Source organism: Pagrus major, chromosome 9 (genome assembly GCF_040436345.1).
Source record: "Pagrus major chromosome 9, Pma_NU_1.0".
NCBI lineage: Eukaryota > Metazoa > Chordata > Actinopteri > Spariformes > Sparidae > Pagrus > Pagrus major.
Window position 1 is genome coordinate 21,273,962 of NC_133223.1, and position 27,506 is coordinate 21,301,467.

At 40.3% G+C, this 27,506-nt stretch overlaps 1 protein-coding gene across 1 annotated transcript; it reads right to left on the reverse strand.

Moving 5' to 3' along the window:
• Positions 1 to 342: 342 nt before the first annotated feature.
• On the reverse strand, positions 343 to 25,766 carry vwc2l (von Willebrand factor C domain containing 2 like). Its single transcript, XM_073473032.1, has 3 exons — positions 25,353 to 25,766; positions 7,617 to 7,746; positions 343 to 494 (listed from the first exon to the last, which is right to left on the reverse strand). Exons 1-3 carry the CDS (start codon positions 25,764 to 25,766, stop codon positions 343 to 345), a joined length of 696 nt encoding a protein of 231 aa, XP_073329133.1.
• Between the last annotated feature and the right edge of the window lie 1,740 nt (positions 25,767 to 27,506).

Here is a 27,506-nt window from a genome sequence, read left to right on the forward strand (position 1 = left end):
ATACAGACAGAAATCAACGTGAGCAATTCAACATTGCCAATGGTTAGGAAAGAGTTCAAGGAGCTTAGAAACTTTTTCGTGTTGAGAGCAGCAAGTCAAGCAAGTCAACTTCTGAAAATATATAGGACGATTAAAACTGTAGGGTGGAAACAGCCATGAGACAAGTTCCGTCTTCTTCCCAGTGGCTAAATTTCTATTTGTGTGAAGCTTGTGAGAGCATCTCTTCGATACTATGCTGTCTCAGGTTGCTTAGGAATTGTGCTCCTGCCCTGTCAATCATACAAAATGGTGCAGTAGGCAGGGCCTTGCCTGAGCTTTTCCACCATCCCCGGTGGAGTCTCTCTATGACAACGACTGGCCGTTGAGGCACTCCCGCCGCAAGCACTGCGCCGGCTTCCACCAGTCTCCGTTGTGGCAGCGGCAGATGGTGCAGTCGTCCACCTTTACTTCAATTCCGGCTGGGATGATCGTTGTTCCAGCAAAGCAATTTGGACCTGTCGCATGGGAAGGGAGGGGAAGGAAGGGAAGAAAAGACAGGAAAGAAGGAATGAGAACGACTAGAAATGGATGTGGCTCTCTGGAGAGCTTCTCTTTTCGGAGGGGTGGTGGAGTGATGCAGAGAGCTGCAGGGAGTTAGAGGGAGTCAGAGCAGACGTACAGATCTTTTCACGGGCATGCACCGATGGGCTTGTTTTTGCAACACTAAAGCGCTTTTGTTAGTCTCCCCTTCTCCCTCGACATGGAGCGCTTTGCATCCTAATGCGCCGCGAGCAGAGAAGCCTGCCAGGCGCTGGCTTGGCAGTATAGAGAGGCTGGAGTACAGAGAGAGACAGAGGAAGAGAGAGAGAAAGCTGCTTTGAAAAGCAGTAGGGAGGATGGTGTTAATCACTTCAGTCTGTCTGAAAAGGCCACAGAACTCCTTAGCAATTCCTTACATGGTTTCTTTCCACACACTGACTGCACTGACTTCCAAAACAATAAAGAACTCAAGATTAATTTTGACATCTGATTTATCCTTAAAACACTGTAGGATTTACTTGTGCGGATCCCTTCTTGTTGTTAAGATTCCTTTCATTCGAAAACGTGTTTGATTGTGTACCACTGGAATACATCATACCTTTGTGTTTGATCATCTTAACAGATAGAGAGACGGAGCAACCTGGGAACATTTCAGGATTTGTGCTCGAGAAGCCAAAAACACCGGTGCGTTTGCGGTACATTCATTATTGGTAAATACCACATGGATATTATATCCAATTTGTTTCTCCTGGCCGGGGGCGATTTGAGGCGGTGTACGTCTTCCTCTACGTCTTGTGACAGAGGAGCCAGGAGGTGCCAGGAATTCGCACCAGTTTTAATCATTTAAATGAAGCAATCAGCAGCTCAATTGGTGTGACGGTGACTTTGGATTGCTCTCGCTACTGTAAAACCTGCTAAATTCAAGACTCCTCTACGAGCGGTCATAAAAACCTCATATGTCTCATAACTCTTGAAGACATAGTAGCTTTCACGGCTAATATTCATGGACATCTTAGTCTCCCAGTGAATTTGATTTAGTACAGGCTAATATAATGCTAGCAATGTAAATGTGACACAGGAGAGTCAGTCAAACTGAGGAGATTCAGGGATACATATCTGCACAATTACTCAACTTCGGCACAGTATAGGACTTTTACATGGAAGACATTTTGACATGTCAGAGTAGGGAAGGGACAGGTGTAAATAATGAAATGAGGAACGACTGAATTCCATTTAGCTGCTTCAGTCTCCTGGTGCTGGTATTATGCATACTGGCTCAACACCGCCTTGGGCTTTTCTAACTTTTCTAAGTCAAAATATCTGTTATGAAAAACGGTTTATCTGAGCTTCTTAGATGCCCTCCTAGGAGCCTTACATAATAATAAGCAGCCACACTTTGTTTTGGTAGTTAACCCAAGTCCATTTTTCGAATCCATCCATCGGTTATTATGAGATGCGAGGATGGAACTGGAGTTAAGGGAAAATCTTGGTAACACTTTACAATAATGAACCAAACATTTTGAGTAGTAACTAGGAAACAAATGAGGAACAAACTAAGGATCTAACTTATAATTGACCATATTAACACAGCGGCCAAATGGTAATGTTAGCTAGGAAGCTGCTGAAAGCTAGTGTAAGCCAATGGGTTATCAAATATGTAGTTTTACCTCAAAATATGACCCCAATTTCCCTCAAGATTTTCATTGTCCATTAACTTTTTAGTTGCTACTCAACTGGTAAGTGATGAGATAACAACAATTGGTCAGATTCCCTACGCTTATACAACACAGCAGCATAATATTATGAATATTCATAATAATACTTCATAATACTCATGAACTAATGATTGATTACTCAGTAACTACTCAGTATGATGCACCACTTTACTTGAAAAAAGGGTAAGTGATTGCAGAAGATAATGGTGAAGGAATAAGGGACTAATTAGTAACTGATCAGAATAATGCATCACTACATAAAAGCAGTAACTAATATTTAAGTAATAAGTAATTAAAAAGTTGAAGAAAGTGGTTCACAGATATTTATGAACTAATCATTACCTAATGATTCATTAATATAGTATCTCCCAGTCTGTTCTCCAGTAACTGATCATTAACTATTACTTAGTCCCCCTTAGGAATTATTAGGGAAGTACTTATTAACAATTCATCAATTATCAAGATCATCTTGATTTGTCCCTCACTTGTTTTCTTAATCAATTAATCATTAACTAATCATCAGCTTCTCTAAAAACTTGAATTAGAAGTTACTCATTAAGTAATGGTTAACTAGCAGAGAGTTCCTTATTTGTTCCCAAGTAACTACTCAAAACCTTCTATCCCTTCTAGTAAAGTGTTACCCAACTCTCCACTTAAATAATCTCTGTCAACAGATATCTGTATATAAATGTAGATACATTTTTAGAAAACTAATAAAAAGCTAAATTTGGGTTTTGCAGATTTCGGCCATGCGTTCCACCTCTTTTGCTCTCCACATATGGTCAACATTACTCAGACTACAAATGTCTACAAATGGGTAACCAGAACATTTCTGCCTAGAGATTATTCATCCTTATGCAGATTGATGTCATTAAAGCTTCAACCCAAATCAACACTACAAATCTGTGTTTTTTTTTTAAAACACCACAAAACTTTCAACTCAGACACCTAAAAAAAGAGCTTTATTAGAAACATTAGCAGTAAAACCTTTTATCCACAATAGATATTTTGACATGTCAAAGTGTGGAAAGCACAGGAGTTTCATTATAAATTATAATAGAATTAATGATTGCTTAATTCCATTTAGCTGCTTCAGTTTTCGGGGACCTGCTTTGTTCATGCTGGCTTAGTGTCACACTGTCATGACTTACTGGGACACTTGAACAGAACAGAGCCATTGTTGATGTTATTAGTAACTACTGTGCTTTTCCCATTTTGACAAGTCAGAATAACTGCTGTGAAAAAGGCCTTTTAGTTGGATTTATTAATTACTTTTTTATGGTAAGGTCTAGGCAGCCAAAGCGATTGAATATAGGGTAAGGTAAAGATCAAGGTCTTGGTTAAATATTGAAAAAGCACGACCTTTTCAATATTTTACCAAGACCATGACTTTTACCAAGCCCCAACCAAGTATTTAATAGCCTCATAAAGATAAGTAATAGGGTTGGCCAGTAACTCACAGTATTTTACAAGCTTCTGCTTCAGGTGGGATTTGGTTCCATTTGCTGCAGTGTTTATGAGTGAAAATAAGGTGCAGGAGGCCATACATCTCCATGTGACACTGACAAAGGGAGCTGTTGGCTACCTAGTCGTCCCATCCTTTGCCTCTGCATGGTGGAGCCCCATGCTCTATTTGGACCTGATAAAAACCCCTTTGATCTGAGCTTAGAGGAGACATTGAGAGCGCATGCCAAGTCTTAACTCTCATTGATCTGCCTCTGGACAGCTGGCACAGGTTACAGGACAAACTCGGTGGAGGTAGATGAGGGAAGAGGGTGACTGGCGCTGCTGCCAAGTGTGATTGTTTATAGCCGGATAGATTTGAAGCCACAAGGACACAGTTTCCAGCTACCTGTCACCGTTCGAAGGACACACTGTCACCTGTGATCAATTCATGGCCTGTAAAGTTTGGGGAAGTCAGAAAATGTTTGTCCTGCGTCAAAAACTGTCTCAGCACATCATACTTTCCCTGCTTTGAGGAGTGAATGCATATTAGGGCTCATTACAGTCTATTTGGCTCAAATTCTATTAATGTTCTTGCCTAGAGGTAAAAAAAAGACTTCCATAAAAACTCACCTGCCAAAAACCTCTAATGCATGAAAAAAAACCTGCAACTTGTCCATAAAATACAGTGTCTGAATGTTACTTAACAGCTCTGTGACACTGCTACTCTATGATACGTCTGTTTAAAAACCACAATGACAGCCTTCAGACAGATAAGACATGGCAGATCTATAAATGGTTTAATCCTATCATGCTGGCGAAACACTGGCCGTTTTCACACTACCTCTCATTACCATTTTCCTCATGACAATTATGCAATTACATGTATCCCCTGATGAATTTACAGTATATAATTCATGATAAAGATTAGAGCTGAATAAGTCGGACTCAATGAACGTGGAGCGCAGAGATAAGCACTTCCACTCCGCTGACTGTTCCATTGTGCAGCTTTCTGCTCTCTGTTGCTGTTTTTCAGGGTGAAACTCCTCGAAGCTCACAAGCTGAAATCCTAGTAATGGAAGGCTTTGACAGAAGGTTTGTGATTTGTTGGTTAAAAAGACACCCAATTATCAAGGTTACAACCAGAGTACTTGTAGCTGAAATGTTTTTTAGATGCTGGAATTTCGGTAAGGACCGGCCTTAAATTGAAATAACGTCATTAATCCTGTTCAAAATATTCACTAATTAACCAAATTTGGTCTCATTGTAACCCAAGTATTGAGTGGTATTTTAACCTCCAGATCACCACATCAATGATTAATGGGAGCTAATTAACAATGTGCAAAACCTCAATAATGTATCAGCCTTTGCCTTGCCTTCATGTTTCTGATTGGTTTTGAAATTAATACAAACCAAAAGCTTTTCTTGCTGTGTGGAGATACTACATCTGAACTTCCTCTGCGGTAACGATTGTCTACAGACGCTACAGCCCATTAAACCACGCCACTGTGTCTAATGAGAGTAACCCAGCAGACAGTCGGTAATCCATAAAGCTCCTTCGTCTCTGGAAAATGCACACGTTTTGTGTGGAAGATGTGACAGTAAAGCTAGAAAATGAAATGTTACTGTTGACAATTAAATAATAATTATTTATTTATTTGACCTGTCCATTTATTATTTCTTTATTTCTAAGGCAGGAACTGAAAATACTTTTATTGTTGCATTATATATGCACGATATAGCCTATGCCCAGTTGCCAGAATATACTGATAAATAACCACTGATACCTTGACATTTGTATCTGTCACAGACTTCATACCATATTGACATTTTTACAATACATATCACATTCACATGACATGTTTATGACTTTTAATTTTTGAGTTTCATTCCTAACTCGTCAAAAACTGACGCGTTGGGATTGTAGGACAGTTGGGCCACCACCCCAAAGCATCAGTTTTTGACGTGTTGGGAAACCCAGAGCTTCTTATTTGACGAGTTGGGAATGAGACTCAAAAATCAACTTTTCTTACAAACAGCACCTTTAAGCGAGAAGGCTGCCCAGCTAGAGACCGCATTTTAAGACTGTGTTTGTGTGAAACCACTGGATATCTTTGAAGAAGAGCCACAGGGTTTCAACGGTTAAGCTTGGCACCCCTGGATATTTTTAAAGAGACCTCAACACAATGGGACTTTGATGAGAAGTCGGAACATCTCCGGCGTGGTTTTTTTTGTGAGCCAATTAAGACATGATGTTTTCCTCACCCTTACCAAGTGTTTTTTGTGCCTAAACCTAACCGGACCATAAGCACAACACTGTGAGCACATAAAACTAAAAATGGAACCCACACAAACATAAACTCTCAACATACAGTATCTGTTGTTTGCAGAAACGTACACATCTATTTTGCCAATTGGATCGTGCAGCCTCCTGTCTGTGTTCTATTGTTCTTGTGAACATTTGAGCTGTTGTTCTATTATTAAAAAAATTGTGATGAACCACAAAACTGTTGCTATTGTTAATGAATTAATTTGATTGTTCATTATAGATAATATTGTTGTTTTGTTTTTGGACTGAAAAACATCGAACCAATCTGGCAACACTGCCCTTCTGTGGGATCAATAATGTCATCTCAGCTCGTTAGCATTATCATTGCGAACGGGTTTTCATGCTAATTTTCGCATTCAGCTGCTAACGTGATTGTTGACTGAATAAAGTAAAGTGAGTGGTCTGTGGTTCAACAGACATCGCAAACACCACACTATAAACCTGCTGTTCATGTCTGCTTCATAAAATCCTCCCCTGGTGAGAAAAGGCTGGTGCACAACATTTTAAGTGTCGTGCTCATTTTGCATAATTATTTGAAACGCTTGCAGCAGGTAAAGTAAAAGACAAACGTCTGACTGTCTTCCACTAATTGCATGTCTAACACAGCACATAAGTGGATGTCTTCCTTTCACAGTCCCCTGTCCCTTGGCCAGAAATGAGAGCTAAACAGCATTCCTCATTGTCCTTTCTCAACAGCCCTCAGCCATCCACTCCCATAGAGATTTATCTGTCTGCCAGAGCCTGACCAGGCACCCTTGGGGAGCCTGGAAACGGCAGGCCTACCCTGAAATGCCAAGGGTGTCACTGTGTCCTGTCAGCCTGGATTAGCTCTCTCCTAGAAGCTTCTGCAGCCTTGTTAGTGTGGGTGTTTGTGTGTTGAAAGAAAAGAAAGCAAGCAAGCAAGGGGGGGATAAGGAGGAAATGAGAGATAGTGTGAGGGAAAATGTGGGTAGTTGTGGCGAAATAGCCATTTAGCAGCCGCCTCAAACTAAATTCCTTTCTTCATATTTATAGGTCAACCGCAGCTTGAAAGGAAATATTTGAGGATATTTTTCTTTGCCTCTTTTCAACAGAACAATTTCTCTATTTTTGGTTGACACCCAACATAATGAGAAGACTGCAATGCAATAACAAGGCATATAATCATGAGAGTACATCCTATTGTTAACCAGGAAAGGAAAACTTTGCCAGCTCTTTCGGCTCTCAAATTATTAAGGGAAATCTCCCACCTCGCCTTGTAAATAGCCAATGAACCATTGGAATCCTATAATTCTAATTTAGGGATTGGCTGTGTGTGACAAGGGCGTCAGGGCACTGGGAGATAAAAGGCTCTCCGAGGACCCATTAGTCCCTCCTACCATGCCTTTAATCAATGGGCTAATGTTTACTCTGCTTAGTGTGTCATTTATAATTAAAACTAGTACTGCTCATTAGTGTCCAACGGGCCCAAGGTAATAATTTTAATTCATAAAACATCAATTACATCCTAATCCTCTAAAGGCGCGGCCATCAAATGGCGATATACAGATAAACTTTCTGTCATTGGTTTAATGAAAATTTAATGACTTCGAAGGAGTGTGCGTTGAATTCCAGAGAAGATGAGTGTTTACCGTTTTTACAGATGGGGCAGCATTGCTCCGGCTCGTACACAGGGTTGACACACTCTGGGACGGCGCAGTCGGACACCACACAGTGCACCTCATTATTTGGTTCGCAGCGGCACCATTCACAGGGTGACGGCTGTGGGCAGAGAGGTGGAAGAGAGACAGGGAATCGGGGTTAGATGATTCAGAAGGTTTCACCTAGGCTCTGCATGATACTCTGAAGAAACAGCCTGTTCCTATGTGCATATTTAGCGGGTGTTTCCCAATTAAAATGTTACTGTTCTATGCATCGCATCCTGTCTTCATAAACAAAGCTGCAAGTTAATAAATTATTCACAAAGGCAGTTATATTAGGCCACTTGCCTCTTAACAAACAGAGCCTGTAGCGGACTGAATCAAATCACAAGGAATAACCTATAAGGCAGTCTATAGACTTCTTGATATTTAGTGTTTTGCTGCATCCTGCTGCGGTCGGCCTCAGGAAACAGTTCAGAGGCTTATCTTACCACCTCTGCAACATGTAAATCAGTGCTATGCAGCTCTCTCTGCTGCTGCTGCTGCTGCTGCTGCCTCATACTTGACTCTATCTTTACAAAGTCTCTTGACCGGAAAATGAACTGTAATGCAATTACATGGAGTGGAAAAATACAAACTGTTTCCAAATCACGAAAGGTCAACTGTTCATCATATTAGATTTTTCTTTCTGCTCATCATAGAAGGGGCCTCTCTGCTCTGTCTACTCAGTGCTAACCTTGGAGGGTAGAAGTGTTTCATTTCTGATAACCTTCTCACAGTTTACATTTGATAAAATATTGTTTTTTTTTCTGGTCGGGTAGGTCAATGTATGTGGAGAGCAGCAACAGCGAGCACACAAAATGTTTCGGACAATAAACTGTGAGTTTTTCATTTGACCAATGTTCACAAACTGACGCAGACGACATTTATATATTCAAAGCTACTTTGTGAGCAAATTTTGACTCTTGAATGTTGTTGAAGTGATTTACTTTATGATAAAAAAGCATTGCTATGCACTGAATACATTTAAAGCAATAGTTCAACTGAGGGTTAAGTGAGAATATTAATACCACTCTAAAGCTGAACACGTATGAAAATGGAAACAGCTGTCCAAAGGTCTACCAGCATTTCTGAAGCTCACTAATTACACTGACATGTCATATGTTGTTTGCTTAGTTGCTAGGTAACCAGCAGAGGCAGGAGGTTCCTGGTCAAAACCGAGGAACCTCTGAAAGAAGGAAGGGACATCACATTACATCACCGAATTGTGCCAGTTCAGTTAAAGTCTATGGGAGATGCACAGACAAGCAGATTCAAACTCAGCATATATACGCCGTATGACCTTTGATGAAGAAATGCCTTTACAAAATGAAAACACGCACCTCAGAGAACAGGCTAATGGCTGATTTTTACAAACGGGCACATTTATATATTTGCTGTTGGTCTCCCAACAGTATTGAAACATGATTAAAGGTGTACTTTACAGTGCTCAAGGCGTGTCCCTGGAGATTATTACAAAAATCTGTATCACTCATTTCTTCTATCTTACTTTTGTTTGATCTGAGGCAGATTTAGGATGATTGACAGTTCTAACAACGGCCAATGTCATGGATATGTGATAACATATTCAAATGAAATTTGCACAAACCACCTCTGATTATTAATTATGCTATGAAGTAACCTTTAGCTATTAAACAACAAAGGTATACATTATGGCTATCAGAAAACTGCAGAAAAACTTCAAATAATGCATTCAACACAGAGCTAATCTACCTAACGCCTGGTCGCCATATCAAAACCTGTAGGTGACATAATTTAGCTAATGGGCTCAGAGTTGGTATGTTCATGGTATTATCACAGTTTAGCTAACTTCAGAGGCGGGAAGTAACAGAGTACAAATACTTTGTAGGTGTACTTATGCAGACTTTTCTGGTATCTGTACTTTACTTGAGCATGTATTTTTCTGACAACTTTTGACTTTTACTCCCTACATTTGAACACAAATATCTTTCTGACAGGTGCATTACTTTAGTCTTAATGCATTTGAGGGGAATTCATTCAGTCATTTTTATTTTTTGCGTCATCGCCAACATTCCCAACATCACAAGACTGATTTCAAGCTAGGTAATTGACGTCCTGGAAATGAGACTCAACAATCAACTATCTTCCTTAGCTCGGACAAATCCTAATGATCCTCCCTTTAAGTTAAATAGTCTTAGAATTATATTAATATGAGGTGAGGTATAGTTAGCTTTGTACAGAAATGTCCTTCAGAGGGATACTTTTTACTTTTATACTGAGTACATTTCAGAGCCTGTACTTTCTTACTTTTACTTGAGTAAAGAATGTGTGTACTTTTGCCACCTGGCTAATTTACAAACATTAATCTGTTACTAACCTCAGTCAGAAGCTCCAGTCCATCATAAATCTAGGATAAGATTAATGCAACGCAATTAAATTATTTAATTGACATACAGATTAAATGAAACGAGCCTTAAAAACACATGAAACATGAGCAAAATAACAACACACTTGAAATTATGTCTTAATTAGTGACCTACAGAGGTGCACAGACAGAGCCAGGCTAGCTTTACCTCCTTGTCTTTAAACTAAGCTTAGCTAACCAGCTGCTGGTTCCAGACAGCATGAGAGTGGTATCAACATCAGTCAAACTATTGCTTTTAAACACAGACTGTTTAGCTCTAGTCTCATACAACTGAACTGTAGCAGCAGCAACAAGAAGAAGAAGATCCACTGTTTATAATCCAGCAGAGACCAGTGAAAGGGCTGTAGCAATACTGGATGCTTTAATTCGACTTTTATCAGCCAATTTTGCCAGGACGCATTAAGAGGCACCAAATGGGAAGTGGTCAGGCTTGTATTTTCTAATGGAATTCATGGCAGTCTGGATGCACTGCAGCCACAAATTGAATATGAGCAACATTAAGAGAGAGGGAGAGGGACACTAGAAATGAAAGTGAATACATAACCCATTTTCTGATTGTGCTCATACTTCCTGAGGTTAAAACAATCAAAATGTAGAATGAGATCCACAAGATCATGTTGAAATGACTGTTTAACTGTAGAGCCGGGATCAGAGCAGAGACAGTTCAGACATGAACTTAAGACTTTCCCAGAATATTTCCTGTTTATCAGACGCAACTTCCTCTGATATGTCAGACAGCTGCCTGCCGGGATTAAAAACTTGGATGTGAAGCTATTTATTGGATGTGAAGTTTCTAAAGGGGCACCAAAAGTTGTCAGAATACTTAGTTAAAAATCAGATTTTTTTAATAAGATCAGGAACAGCGACTCCATTTCTGTGCTGAAGTGTCTGTCGCCTATTTGTGTTCTGGTGTAAAAGCTGTGCTCTGTGTCTCTGCTTTAAAAGATTCACATTCCTAGTGATGTTAATGATGATCGATTTTGTCTGCTCATTCATTGTGTCTGTTGCATATTTTAGAGCTGCTGCTCCCTGATGTAGAGCACTTCTCGAGGCCCTTTCTTTTTTAGTGGCGCTGCACTGAAATGATAGACTTGTGAGCGCACTCATAGATGGTACCCACACTTTGAAAACTTTACTCTGCCCTCATTAGAAATTCAGTATTCTTTTTAATACAGTCAAATTTTTTGCTACTGATGGTGCACCAGTATCGCTTAAGTTGGGGAATAAGGCTTTACAATGTGGGAACTGTGGGAAATGATCTATTATATCATTATGGGGTACAGTATGACATACTGAGACAACAAAGCTGGAGGTTTTGATGAATTCCATGTAGCCTTTTATAAATCTGCTGTGATTTATTTTAAAAATAATACCAAAAATAATATGGCATACATATGTGTTTTTACTTTGGAACAAAGGTCCAAGTCCAAAAAATTGGAAAATAGTATTGTGAGTCTGCCAACAGTACGAAACACAGCATTGCACTTACAGGGGACTTCAGAGGCCCGAGGTGGTTCAGGTTTAGTGAGTAAGAAAAGCTTTCTTATGATGATGCAGTTGTTGAAAACGATCAATTTTGTGTCCTGTCAGACTGTAAATGTCAAGAACAGTGAAGGCAACAAACAAAAATGATCACAATCAACTTGCATTGAGGACAGAGCAGACCTAACCCATCAATGACTAGCAACATTATTTAGCATGTTAAGGAAATTATCCACAGAATTGTTTCTGTTATACGTGGAAACAAAAAAATTGCCGTAAAACCTGTCAAGACAAAATATCAAAATGTTTGATTTCACATATTTATCATGGCCTTAATGTCATATGGATTTTTAGTTTGATAATTTTTTCTTATTTTGTAGATTATATCTTCATGTGTCATGTTTTACTTTCCACTTCCTGTCATTCCTGTGTATTTAAGCCTGTGTTTTTTCCTGAGGCAAGGAGATATACTTGCTTTCGAACCACACGTTGTTCATATACTTGCCTACACTACGCGTGTTACTGGAGGATACCACTCGGTGGCGTGTTAATTACCTTCCTTTTGATTTTCTGGACTACAGCTTTGGTTTCATTAAAGAATAATAATAATAAATAAAAAATAATTTTCTTTAAAAAACCCTAAAAAGTGAGTTCAACGTTAATATCACATGGGATATCAGATTGACACTGGATCGAAGCACATATTATTGAAATTGGATTTGTTCTGAATCCAATGGTACCAAACACTTGATATCATCCTTGTAGTTATGAGATACAGCCATTTCTGTATCATGCTATATTTAGTCGTTAATCACAGCTGGTTACTCATTTCATCATTTTTCAAAATAACACATTCTGGATATACAGGTTCCAATTATCCCTTGTGACTAATAACTAAACTGCAACCTCATACTTGAAAATTCAATGTATTTGTGCTTAGCTTGGCTCAAAAGTGCTGTGAAGGGAATGCCAAAATTCCAAACTACAGAAAAAGTGTCATCTACCGTTCACTTGTAGTTTGTGTGCAGCTCTCAAGGAAGGTCATACTCACATTAAAATGGGTACATGGTAGTTAAAAAATACTCATTCCATTTTACCTACAAGTATGTGTCAGTACTTTACTGGTACATCATTAGTACAAACAATTACACTATAAGTTGGGAAGAATCAGGTTGTACCATAATATAGAGCTTTACCACAAATTCCTCTCATGTTCTACCCACACAAGCAGCTGTCACCAGACACTTAACATACCCCAGCAAGAGTTAAACACACCTATAGTCCTCTATAGCGATCATACAGAAATGTAGCGGCGTTATCTCATACATATGGACGATGTACTGCATTGTGACAGACTTAATCAGTCGGGGGCAGGCGAGGTGGGATTCAGGGCCAGCGGTGGTACATATAAGCTGCTGTGTCTCCATTCATGATGTCATGGCTGCAGTTCAGCTTTTTTAACTCTGCTCATTTCTCCAGCTGCGATATTTGGCTTGGTCTTGGTATCAGTAATTAGATATATAAAGCTCACTTAGCTCTGTTGTCCATGAGTGAAGATGAAGTACTATAACCTTGGGCAACATATAACAGCAATTACACACCTCACTTTATATTGACAATTCCAGCAGCAGAAACCCACGTTCAGTAAAGATTATGTTGGGTAATAATAAATACGTCTCGTCAGGGAATTGAGGCGATGGCAGTTTGCAGTAATGAGCTTGTGTGTTTATTGCAGTCTTTAAATGGGGGTCCAAACTAACTTAGTGTGTTTACATGCACACTCATATCCCTGTTATGATCTTTCGGAATGAATTATTTAGTTTTCATGTAAACAGAAACCTGGATAAGCACCCCTAACCTAAGTTGTATAAAGAACTCAGACGTCAGACTTTAATAAAAGTAAAGATATCGTGTTAAAGCAACATTATGTAACTTTTTTACCCTAAAATAGCAGCTTCAAAATTATTGTGATGGTACAGTGTCTTGTAACAGGGTGAATGGTGTCTCTGTCTCAGCCACTCCGCCCACCTATCACTTGTTTCTGCACTATGTAACTTCAGTGAGAGGGTAGGATCACAGCGTTACATACATGTTTACTTCAACGTACAAGTTTTCAACACATAACATTGTTATGATGTAATTAGTTTTGTCTGTAGTTGGCACCTTCATTACATCCGACAGTCCTGGGATTTGTATTTATGACAGTGGTGTTGCACTCAGAAACTGTGGGGGGCTTCAAATCTCACAAAATGCCAATTTCTACGTAATGATGCTTTCTAGTCTTACAGTATCTGATAAATGTACTTAAGTATCAAAATTAATTTTCTGAAATACAAAAATACAAGTAAAATTGTGCATATATTTAGATGGATGTATACACTCTATACTATGGGTCAACCGATTTTAGGCGTGGCAAATTATTCGATCCAATATTCAGCGTTTTCTCAGAATCAGGGTTTATTGTTTTTTTTTTTTAAATACGGTTTCAGACAAAATAAAAGATTATAAAAAATGCACTACTTTGGATCTGATGCAGCATGCAATCTGCAAAGTAACTAGTAGCTAACATTATCAAATAAATGTAGTGGAGTAATAGAACAGTTATAGTAATAGTGGAGCGGAAGTCGGCTAAAATCATTCCTAGCATTCAGACTTGGACATGGATGTCATGATAAGAACAAGCTACACATGATTGGAGAACCTGGTGAAGGTTTTGAAGGTGTACAGTGGTGATACCCCTGGATGCTAAGATCGTCTCAAAGAGGAGACTCACTCCTTAATATGAAGGGCTTCCTTCTTTGCAGCAAACAACCTTTGACTGACCTGCTGAACAAATGTTACTTTATTTCCAGCCATTATGAAGAACGCTAAAAACAGTGGCGGACTCAGGAGGTTCGACGGGCAGGGGCGAAAAAAATCGCCGGCTGTGTGCGGTAGGGCACCAGCGCGCAGAATGTTGTGATATATTAGTGGTGAAGAGAGGGTACTTCACCATGTTTTTGTCCACTGGAAGGGCACCCTAGAGGGCACTTTATCATGTGTTATCCACCTCAGGCATCAAAGAAGGCACTTTCGTGTTTATTTTTAACCCCCGCACCACCACCTGTGGCAAAAAGAGGCGATGCCCTAAGAACTCCATATTGCCTTGAATTCGATGTATTTTCTAAATACAAGTCTGAAAACAAAATTCTGACTCTCTTAATGCTGTGTTGTTGCTCTCATCCTTTATTACTGCTAATAAAATGGATACAACTAAAAGCAGAATGTAGCAGGCTCCTTGCAGCCAGAAACAAAAAAATTGACTCATTCTTAAATGTTGAGAGAGCTCAGCTGGTGTAGAAATGAGAACGGCTGGATGTGGTGGAGTCAGACAGACCTGCATTGATGTAGACAAACGGACACCTGGATATTGCTGCAATGATATGTAAAAGGGATTGAGTAGCCAGGTTTTTCAAGGTGTGTACAAATTCATATCCAAGTTATGATAATTTGCAACGCTTAACACTTCAAACCAGGATACCTGTGTCGAAGTTAATGTGCGACTGATCAAATCTCTCTGCACGGTTCATGTCTGATGACCTTCTTAACAAAAGCAGCAACAGGCAGGGTCAACACAAAAGCATCCATCTAATATTTATTACGGCTTTTCTCTGCTAATAAAAGCAATATGACGTTCCTGTCCTCAACGGAGCCTTTACTTAGCAGTGGATGGTCGATTACATGTTAGTCTGAAGTGTCTAATTATGGGTAAAAGCACAGCACAAACATGAATTTTCTGTAGCAGCAGGACAATTAGTTAAGTGGATGGTAAGGATCCAGCTAACACCACTTTGGATTAATATTTGATCAGCTGCCAAACATGCAGCAAGGACATTCCTCTAAAACATAACAAAGGGAATAATTAGACACAGTTTTACTCCAGTCTGCATATGGCACAGATTCTGTTTCCCTTTTCTCCCTATAAGGCATATTACTATCTTAAGAGGATAGAGAAGGAGACGATTAGACATCATATAGTCCTTAGAGTGCAAATTAGTGATGCAGGACTAAGTCTGCTAAACCTTTCATTTGTTTTTCTGAGCAAAATGCTTTGCCTCAAATAGTGGCTGCTGGTAGATTGTAGGAATAAATCGGAATTTAATTCAACATCAGCATTAACATATATTACTCATTTGGTTTGAGGCGATGCAATCGATATTTTTGAAAATGAGCGCAAGCTAGGAAGATGAAAACTAAGACTTGGCTTTGTTGTTGCTCACATTCATATTTATTATTGTCAAACTAACTGATGATAGTAAAAGTCAGCTGGCTTCTTGACATACTGTATGCAATGTTGAGTTTTCTCCTCCAAAGGTATGTCTCGATATCACAGGCATCATTTCATCCATTACAGACCGTAACGTTACAAACACGCATTTGTCAAGGTCACTTTTTCAAAACCTTTCACGCTGTTGGCACAACAGAGTGCTTGCATTGCTTCATCACAAAATTCATTCAGTGACCACATCTTTCAAACCAGCCCAGTCGCCAGGGTAAAATGGCCAGCTATCGTTTCTGCAAACCAATGATACATTTACATATGTGGGTGTCAAGTTATTACATGTTTACATTACATGTGACCTGACTATCGCATTAGTAGGTAAAGGGGATGGTGACGGAGTTACAGGCAGGAAGGCTGCCAAGCCACTGACCACAGTTCAAGACTACGTTTCAACATTTGTGAGTGTGACTCTACTGGACAATTTCCAGCTGTGTTTGTGACCAAAGCAGGTATTTTAAACCAAAACATGATCTTGCGATTTTTTTTTGCATAAACCTAACCTGATCATAAGTGCAGCATTTTCACAACATAAATTAGAAAATTAAATGAATCAAAGCAATGTAAATCTGCAATGTAAAGAAATGTAAAGATTTGATTTCAGTGGTTTGCAGAAACGTACATTTCCAACATCTATTCTAACGATTGTACTGCCAAAACTGTGTATTTACACTACTTTTGGCATGTTTACTTACTGTCCGTTTTATGTTCAACGTTAAATCACTGTAAATCAAACTGCAATTTGTTACATTCACATCTTTATCTAAAAAGCCATAAAGAAATAGAATCCCAAGTATGAAATTCAACACTGAGTGCTTATTTCCAGTCTCTGATGACCCCTATGACAGACCTGTGGCAGCTGAGGAAAGAGGAAAGTGTCATTGCTTGGGATGATGTGGCGTTACACCATTCTCTTCCAGTCACAGAGTGGTTTACAGTCTTTACTCTCCATTCCTCAACTCCATACTGGAATTCTTTTCATCGTGGAAAGTCGGAAAGGTCAAAAGTTGACCATTGCTCATGTGACCAGATGTTATGGATGTCTGGACACATCTGCAGATGATTGTTAGGGAAGGATCGCGCATGCAAAAACATTCCCTCCCATGTAATGTGTGATGTTGATGAGAGTAGACAGGGTTGACTAACACCGTTGTATTATTATATCCGTAGCTATCCAATACATATGTATAGTGACTATGTATAGTTTTGTATTGTGTTACGTAATTAGTCTCATTTTGTGAATTTTGAATTACTCTGTGCAAATATGGAAAAAAAAACATGAATAAAAGACACTTTAATTAAAATAGTGATACATACTGTAATGCTACCTGTTGTCCTGTTTCTAGGGTTATTGTGTAAGAGTGACACCGTGTTACTCTTGGCTGAGTAATGTTGTCCATGTTTGCTTCAGAAGGGTTGATTCGGAGATGTGTATGAAGTGCTGCATTCATGCATTCTGAATGTGAAATGAATTGTCGAGCTGGGCTGCATGACCGTAAAGAGAACTATGTGAAGAGCTTTGAACTTAGTCCAGACAATTGTGGTTTACCAATTGCATAGAACTGTGAAACACAAAGTAGAGGACTAACGGTGTTTATTCTCTAACACAAGTGGCCTTTAAAAAGAAATCATTTCAGAGCAGACGTGGCATTTTTCTGTTGGTCAATCTGGCGGATTGACCTGTAAAGCAGCTGAGGTGGAAGCCTGCTATGGCTGGTGCCTTAGTGCCTCATAGGCATGAGTATATTAAAAATGCCATTTGAAAAAAAAAAAACTACTACAGTCCGTCAACGTATTCAGCAGTGCCCGGTGCTCTTGTGCGTCCTTTTGTGTGAGGTCTACCATGAAGAGGATCAGTCATGGCTTAGCCCAGACACACAAAAGAAAATGGAGCACCAGCACCACATTTAGACGTGCTGCCAGATGTTTTGGTGAAGAAAAAGTCTCCTGTTGTCATCGTCTTATTGGCCGGGTATTAGAGTGAATCGGCTGTCATGCCTTTCAATCCCGCTCTGAGACAAATGGAGACGGGGCTGGGAAGCAATGAATAGTCAAATAACCTTCAGTGGGGCAAATGGTAATGTGAAATGCTTGAAGGCTGCACAACAGGGTCACATGAACCTCACCCATGCGGTTAATGGGAGTGATGGGAATGGGCTGACAGTCAAACTGCATGCTGCTGTTGACCAAGACAAAACAATATTTTACTGGTGGTCAGGAAATACAGAGAGAGAGAAAGAGGAGGCAAGAGTTGGATGCTAAAACACCCCTGATACTTGAACAAGGGTACTTTAAGGTAGTTCAGACCAGAAAAAACTTCTTTTCAAACTCTTTGTGGCCTAATTGTTTGCGCTTAATAACGTCTTCTAATTAGGACCTTTGTTGCCTCTGGCAAATTGGATAGGAAAATCAATTTGAGCAATCATTTTTACAGCTTTTATGGCTGTTTTGTCTCATAGGTGTCAGAGCTGAAAAGCAGAGTCACTAATTACTGTTGTGTGCAATGTGTAGGCGGCGCTGTGTATGTGCTGTTTTAAATTCATTGTTGTGACTGTACATGTGCTCCATCAGTACGTTTCAGTAATTACGGTACATCAATTTCTGCAAAGACTTTTGTTGTATTGAAAGAACAATTAAAAGTTAAGAAAAATTGGGAAATTACTAAGTATATTATATCATTTATATCTATTATAAGTGCAGAGTGGTAATAAGAAATATGTTTTTCTCTGGAAATGAAATTGCCTCAACTCAGTCATAAGCCTTAGCTGCACTGCACAGGATAGATTAGTACCTGTCTTCTGGGGATTTAAGGAAAGGTGCGTAGAAATGAAAGTATTAAGGCTGCAAGTTTTACTTCCAAATTAAGCAATTAACATCACTTTTCTCTAAATTAGAAACTATTCAAGATAGTCTGATTGTGTGTACCTTTGTCACTGAAAATGTCAGAGCCCTCCCCCCTTTTTCAACTCTGCATCCCTTCCCTAGGGGGGATCGCAGGAAGCACGGACGGGATTGTTCACATTTGAGTTCACATCCCAGCCCTAGCCTGACGATCTGGGATCTGAACTCACCCTATAGCTCCTGGTTCTTGATTGCAGCTGCGCTGAGGCCAGAGGCACGCCGGCAGCCGTGCTGGGGGCACTGGTCCCTTCCTCATCTGATGGGGAACCCTGTAGGTGAAACACCTACTGAGGTTGAGTGGCAGGACTAAGAAAACAAGAGTAGAAAATACACCCACTGGTAGAAAATCTACATTGTATTAAATATGATGTTGCTAAAAGTAAAAATTTAAGTGGACAAGTTGGTACTGGGAAATGTATACTAGGTTGCTGATGCATGAGTTATACCAGCATTAGATTCAACTACTGACATTGCACCGCAGTCAGCTGCGTCGTGACTGCCTAATACCACTTGCATGACAATGACTGACCTATTGCATGGTGAGATTTTCAGCATAATGAAACAGGAAACTTAACCAAGAGTTGCTTGATGACAAACTAAATATACATCGATCAATTATTCATTTTAACTCACACATCCAAGCAACCCAGAGGCTCCATACTGACAACATCTCATTCCAAGATGCTGTGTCTCTGCATTTCTTTCCATCATCTGCTACTGAATATAAATGCAAACCTTTAGCAGTCGCACAATCACCGCAAAGGAAATGCCATGAGGCCCACACCAAAGGTTAACCTGTCGCCATCTCTAAACAGGGTCTGTATACCAGATAGTGGCGACCTTTGATTTCCTTGAACACTGCAGGGTTCCGAAGCTTTCATGCACTCGCTGAAGAGACCCAACCTTCCTGCAGGATGTGGACTGAGACGTTAGAGTTAGGTGTGTGGTCTTCGATAGGGGAGGGGGATCATCTTGCACAACAGAGTTCTTCTCTCCTTCTGTCATGTCATTTTCACTGAGATAATCAATAAGAACGAATGAAGGTTTTTTCCCCCTCCTCAAGTACGAAGAAATGTCCTTCCCTCTCCTTCCAGTCAAGGTTAGCAGGAGGGTGAGCCGCACTATTGATGGACTTGATCTCACATCAAACTGCAAGGTTTATGCACTCACGGCGGCCCTTACAAAAGCTGTGGGCTCGCATCCCAATGCAGGACTGAGCTTGATGCTGCCTGACGTGCAAACACACCAATCAGTACAGATTAAGTACATAGATTTTAAATGGGCTGATCTCACATGCCCCTTATTAACAACAACACTGTGTCACTCTAATCCTGATGTGCCAATTCATAATGTATGTTTGATATTTTCATGATCAATTTCTTGATTGTTCAATCATTTTTTTCAGAGCCCTAGGTAAATTCTTCAAATTGCTTGTTTCGTCCAATTAACTCTTTATATCCCAAAGGCATTCATTTTAAAATAAAATACATTATATGCTATGAAGTTGACCCATTTCTCATGTATATAGTATGAAAGGTGTCAGGGATCATAGCTATTGTATGACTTGTACTGTAGGACAATCTTGAATTGGTGATTTTTTTGCATGTGGAAACACCTCCAACACACTTGTGGATCATCAAGCTTGTTCTCACTCCCAACATGTCAAATACAGCAGCCTGGTCAGTGGCTAACACTAACCAAGTAGTTTTTTAGCCTAGACCTTACCGAGTAGTATTGGTTCCTAAACTTCATCAAGTTGTTTTAGTTCCTAACCCTAACTAAACTTTGACCTTTTGATAACATAATAATAATAATAATAATAATAATAATAATAATAATAATAATAATAACAACAACATTCTAAATGTCATAATATGTCCTATGTGTTTTTGTCAGTATGCCTTGTTATGAAAGTGTAACTGGACGTTGTATATTACGTATTGTTCTATGTATAGTCTGAGCTAACTTGTGGAGCCCTTTGTGTAAAAAAATAAAGTAAATAACTGATGCTAGAGGGGTTGCTAGAGCATCATAGTTTGTAGCTTAAGGTCACCGAGCCAACCACGCTGCTGTATTTGACGAGTTGGGAGTGAGAACGTGCTGCGACAGTCATGTAATTGTGGACTGTTATTAAGAACTATGCCAGTTTGTGAGTCTTGAGTCTTGAGAAAGCTCTTTTTGACCGAAGTGACGACCTTTTATAAAAAAGGTGTCAATGCAGGGGTGAAAAGTGTGTGGAGGGGGAATTAATTATTTTTCACTGGAATTAGATTTTCTGGGGATTTGATTCATGGCAGCACAAAAAAGGAGTCAAAGCAAATGATGTGCGTGTTGTCTTTGACTCATTAAACACAGAAAAGCAGAAATTGGACTTTCTTCTTTGATGAATGCCCCAAGTGATTAATTGCATCTCAATTGTTGTTGATTCATCTTTATGTCAATTGACTGATCAGTTAATCAATTATTTCAGCACCCCCTAATAGAGGCATAAAATTCCTTTTAACAATCCGAAATCAGAATGCTGTGACTTGATGCTCATCCAGCTGAATGCACTAAAAGGCAGATGAAAATATGAAGCAATTAAAAAAATTGCAGCACATTCCTAGCTTTTTCTGTCTGGTTTTTTGTTGTTGTTTTTTTGTCTGATTTCTCAAAAATTTCCACAGAATGCACATGAATGGTTAATGATGATGCTTGTTTGCATTTTATTTGGCTGAACTCACTGTGTCACCCCCTGCCTGCTTCAATTTGTTTCAGTGACATGAAATGCTAATATTCACAGGTGCAACACGTTCCTACATCTTTCTCTGCTTTGCCCTGAAGTCATGAAACCAAACGGAAACAATTACACCGAGATTACAAAACTTTGTGCTGAAGCGTTGCATGGCAGGTAAAGAGAAGGAGACAACGAGACATACAGTGTTTCCTCATACTGATAACTAACTGAGTCAAGTTATGATTTTTATCTAAACATTGATTTAAGTTTGCATACGGGCATTGTTAGTGTTGTGTACCCAGGTTCATGTTCCTCTGATACTAGTAGTTAGCCTTTACATTTCCCTAACTTTGAAGCAACACTAACCAATATCTTTATACTGTATCAATAATGGGTTGAATAATTTTGTGTAACACAAAAGGAGTTGCTTGAAGTGACACATCCACAGAAAATGATCACAGACTCTGCAGCCCCCCTTTACTCTATGGAACATTTTGGCACCTTTGAGCAAATTGTATTGGTTTAACGGCCTGCAGTGTTAATCTTTTAGTCATCAGTCCAGTGTGTATGTGATTTATGGGGATCTATTAGCAAAAAAGGGATGATACTTTTTTTTAATTTCCATTTTTCTAAAATTTCATTAGTATGTAATCACCTGAAACTAAGAATTGTTGTGTTTTTGTTCTCCTCCATGGAGTCAGACATTTTGCACCACCACGTTTCAACATTTTTCGCAGTTTCTACATTTTTTTGCTGCCACTGTAGAGGAGGTTGAGAAAACAGGGATCTCAGTTGGTTGCAATTTGCCACGTCACTGCTAGATACCACTAAATCCTATGTGCTGGGCCTTTAAACTCATACCAAGCTGCACCAGACAGCAGTTTCTAGCAAAAAAGCTCTGTTAAACCAACTTAATATTACCTATGCAGCACTAAACAGCCAACAGATAAAAGTAGCGAAGAGCTGGTTGAGCATTTAGAGCCAGATATCTCCCCTGGAGATGGTAGAGACCAAAAACATAGCTAACAGAGAGTGAATACTGGACTGACATTCATCACGTGGCTGGAAACATGAGTCCAAATGAATGCTAATGTCTGCTGGATGTGTAAACACCTTCACCATAAAGACTACAGGTGGACTTCATATGTCGAGGTCATCTTTACAGCTTGTTCTGATGCCTTCAAGTGGACACAAAAAGAGAAGCGTCAACAATTTATATACACTATACTGTCGCAGTATCCAGTTGTCAAACGTTGGCTTTGAAGATTTTGCAGATTTGCACAACATGAAAATAATATCTGATACTTTTTTATAAAAAGAGAGCAAAACAGTGTGCCTTGGAGTCTTTTTTTTATGACTTATTGATCACAAAACAAAGTACAAGTCTAACCCCTGTTTCCTGGTTTCATACTTCAAATATGAATTATTTGCAATATTTACAGGCTAATGTATCTCTACAAGACTAGAGGCATGAAATGTCCAAGCTCCTAATAGAAGAAGAAAAGGGCTTATAATGAAATAGCATGCTCAAAATTGACAATTTGTCAATTCTCTGTTGTTTTAGATGAACTTTCTTTAAAATGCTGAAATGAAATGTTTTGTAAAAGCTATAAAATGGTTGTACGTAGGTTTCCTGTATAGACGTAACATTGCATATTTGTTTAATTGCTTTCTTGCTTGGATTTACACACTATTTGATCTCTGGTATCTCTATCATGGTGAACACTCACAATGATAGTTGATCTTGAAGATGCTTTTTAAGGCTTAGTTTCAAGTACTCATTTATTTCTGGAGTGACTGTCATTTCAAGTTGGTTGTGCACAATAGATGTGTGAGAGGTGCTCTTCTCCACTGACATTTAAACTTTTCTACAACAGATTGGAGGAACTGATTACTTAAAGGGTCGCTCTCGGATTGTGAATCCAATATTTTAAACGGGGAAAAACTGATGAAATAAGCCAAAGAGAAAATTGGCAATGTCATCCTAATACCAATTTGCTGGCTTGAAAATGTAGGTTTTGCTACCTCTAATATGATGTCAAAGCATGTAATAGCTAAATCCAGAAAAAAAAAAAATTCAGGTATAAAAAAATGATAAGAAAAGCAACCAGGAAATCACGACAGATCCAATACTTAAAAGAGGTTTGCCCTCAGAGATTTGTAGCATTAGGCTGATGCAACTACAATGGACATGCTAATCTTAACTGGTTGCTGATATTTATTCGCAAAGACACGAACAAGTGCCATGATTAACAATAGAGCTACACCATTGTTTAGGCTGCATTGTGTCATATCGTGTCTCAATCACTTATAGCCCCGATCCACATGTGAGAAATGTGAATGAGGAGGTTTCCTCATGGGCAGCAACAGTTTAAACACAGACTGCTGTTGTCATGCTCATGGTGTCATTTCAAATCAGACGGTACTGTCATGCTCCATAACAACCGCTGAGACACTGGTCTGATGGGTAAAAACAGCGCTCCCTTTGCAGGAGACACAGGGAAACTGAATATGCCAGCAGTGACTCAGTGTCCACAAATCAAAGCATTAAAAATACGGTTATAGCATCTGTCAGTTTAGTAATGCTGGGTGAGTGTTCAGTTGATGGGTGCAGGGAGGGGGGGGGGATGACATCACTCTGGGTGGCAGCCATCTTTGTGCCCTTGGCCAATAAACACATTTTCATGATATTTTTACAGTATGCCAGGAATCGATACATATTCACACTAACTGAGAGCCTCGCTAACCCGAACCCTACCAACCCCCCACCTCAGGTCAACGCTGCTGTTGACCTGTATTTTGCATTTTGTTGAACAATATTTACACACTGGATTCTGTCAACAAGTTGCAACAACAAAACAGGGTCGCGAAGGCGTGAGATTTCCACGGTATGAGCCATCTGGGAAAATATCACAGTTTCACGCTCTGAAGGTCTTACACAATTACTATTATTATTCCTATACTCAGTCGCCATAACCTTAAAGGAATGAAAACAGACGGGTTATTTTTGTTGAAAACATTCAAAAATGAACTAAAATGATCAACAGGATGTGAAGAAAAAGGTTCTGACATTATGTCAAAGACGTCTCTGCATTATGTTGCAAAGATATCTTTTGAAGTTAGCATGCTCACCAGCTAGCCCCTTCTAGGATGTTAGTCTGATATAAAACAACACCAACACTCCCCCAGTGCTTTGAGCTCCCAGTCTGAGCAGAGTCAACTGATACGACCGCTAGCTGCACGGCTAACCATGCTTACTGGCTAACAGCAGCTACAGTTAGTCGCAGTTAGCAATTACCTTGCTGCCCCCTATTTGTTTGGAGTATGAATCGGACAGATGGCCAATTCTTACATACTGCGCCTTTAAGACCGGCCTCTGTCCCCCTGAGACATCGCTGCTGCCAAAATGACACCATCATGACCTTAGATCTCATTTCATATTTGATTTTATTGACATTGATCACTTTTTACGAACATGCATGTCTAGTTATGGGTTGTTCACATTCCTGTGTGTATGTGACAGGGTAGCCCAGACAGACTGCCATGTAAGATGGTTCCTTTAGTGGCATCCAGACTTTCTGACTTTGACCGACTGAATCAACCTGGCAAGATGGACCCAACTCATGAGCATCAGTTACTACAGCCCTTAAATGTGATCTAAACTGTTTTATCATTAAACTCAAAAAAGGAAATATCAATGCCAGGAGAAAGAAAAACATATACATGTTCCTTCTACTGCATGAGGCAAGTTCATATTATCAAGGTCTAGACTTCTGCCATGACTTTGGTTTATTTCTAAGTTGACGCATCTGAATGTAAAAAAAAAAAAAAAAATGCAAGAAATAATGTTTGAAAAGAGCTTACCTTGAATTCTTCCAGTATTTTATACGTTTTCCCTCGGTACTCGCAAAAGTTTTTAACCTCCTTGCACTCGGGGCAGCATCCGTTGTGCTCCACTTTGGTGCACTTGGGGTGAAGTTTGGGGCACTCGGGCTGGTCGCACACGGGCCCGTCCTCCGTGCACACGCACGGACAGTTCGAGTGTCCCGGGTAGAAGCGCTCCCCGAGTTTGTAGACGAAGCCACTGTCGTCCACGCATCCTTTCCCCCGGTAGTCATCGAAGACGATGTTTTCTCCGGCGCTCCGCTCCGCCTCGTCCGCGGCGTAATCCTCGGGGTTACCCACCGAGGCCGGAGTCACGGCGCTCAGGGCCAGCAGGAGGACGAAGGCGGCCGAGAGGAGAGGGCCCATCCTTCGCCGTGGCATCGAAATCCACATTGAGCAAGATTATGTGGATGTCATCCCTAGGCTCCCGGTATCCTCTCCGGATCCGTCCTGCGCTTCATTATCACCATCATCATCAGCATCAAGTGAGGAAATGGGCTGCAGTGAAAAATAAGAGATGATATGATGGGTGGTGACTCACTGCTGTTGTTTTGAACATCCCAATAAACCAGTAAACAAATACTTTTGATTTATTTTTCTCCCTCCCTCAGGCCTACAGTGTGTCCTGTCCTGCTGCTGCAGCCAGTTGTGTATACAGGGATGATGCAAGTTTCTTTATTATTCTACCTCCAGAGACTAATGGGACTCCCCCCCATCACTGCTCCTACTCAACAGGCTAATGCCACATATTATCTCTGACAGAAAACCTGTTCTTTAACATGAGCTGTGTAGTCCACTGTATGTGCGCTTGTGTTGGTGTGGTGGTGGTGGTGGTGGAGGTGGAGGTGCTGATTCACATGACTCTCTCGCAAAATCTCAGCGACGGGGTTAAAACATCCATTATGTGAGGTGGGTGGAGTGGGATCCTCACGGCATTCTCCTCCACATTCTCCAAAGCCCAACCTATTTGCTCAATGTTTTTTTAAAACTCCATGAGAGCGACCGGGAGACAACAGGTAGCTTATTCGTCTATTTCAGCCAATAAAAAAAAATGACAAACGACTGCTCCAACATCTGGACTTACAATAACCTGTTCTTTTCTTAAAATCAGCCATGTGACATGCAGATGTTCTGATTCATAAATGCGCAATGAATTTAACCCAAAATGCATCACTCCCTTTTTTCTCTCCCCCCACAGAGCTGGATACAGACAGTTGAGCAACATACAGCTGCAAATAAAGACCCCCCTCTCCTCCTCCTCCACCTCCTCCTCTTCCTCCTCCTCGGCTTAGAATCGCTTGGTCTCTAAGTGTTGCGTGTCCTGACAGATCAATTGCAAACGCAAGTGACAACAGGGATGTATACTCAACTCACCGCGTTGGAAATCGTGTTGGTGTCCACTGAGTGTGAAGCCAGAACGCATGCAGTAGAGGTGGCTGGAGCTGATTAGAGATAGCCGCCTATAGCCTATGGGAAACTTCACTTTATCCACTGGGTGAATTCACCAAGACTCCACCAGACGCTATAATCCTCCCCTCTCGGTCGTGATGGTGGCTTTTTCTTTTTTTTTTTTAAAAGAAAGCAATTAAACACAAGCCTTTTGGAGGTGTGCTCCCCTCCTTTCCAGCGCAAAGAAAATGATATCCACATAAAAGTAGGTCTGCTTCATGGTTATCCTCCCCGGACTCACCTTTTTTGAGACAATATCACAGTTCACGTCCGAAGGCATGCGGTACACAGAGAGAGAGAGAGCGAGAGAGAGCGAGAGAAATCCTCTTTAGCGTTCCCTGAGAATTAAAATTCAATATTTCCCAACGAAGCAGGTGGACGTTAGAAAGCGGGCAGCACCAGCAGCAGCAGCAGCAGCAGCAGCAGCAGTCAGTCTTGTTGCACACATGTGTGCGCGTACATCCAGCGGTGGCTCGAAAAATAAAAAAAATCCACAAGGGCAGAAGTTAGATAAGAATTGAAACCAAACGGGATCGGGAGCCAGTCATGGCTTGAGGTCGCGTTCATCGTGCGCAGGCGAGACCGAGAGGAGGGAGCGCTCCGACTTTCAGCACCTTGGAGAGCGACTGTCTCCTGCGTCCTGCACCGAGCAGAGCAGAGCAGAGCAGAGCAGAGCGCCCCCCT

Coding starts and splice junctions, on each gene's coding strand:
- vwc2l (XM_073473032.1), bottom strand. CDS start 25,766: ATGTGGATTTCGATGCCACGGCGAAGGATGGGCCCTCTCCTCTCGGCC. Junction 7,747..25,352: donor AAATACTGGAAGAATTCAAG/GTAAGCTCTTTT, acceptor CTCTGCCCACAG/CCGTCACCCTGTGAATGGTG. Junction 495..7,616: donor CTGCCCCATCTGTAAAAACG/GTAAACACTCAT, acceptor CCCATGCGACAG/GTCCAAATTGCTTTGCTGGA.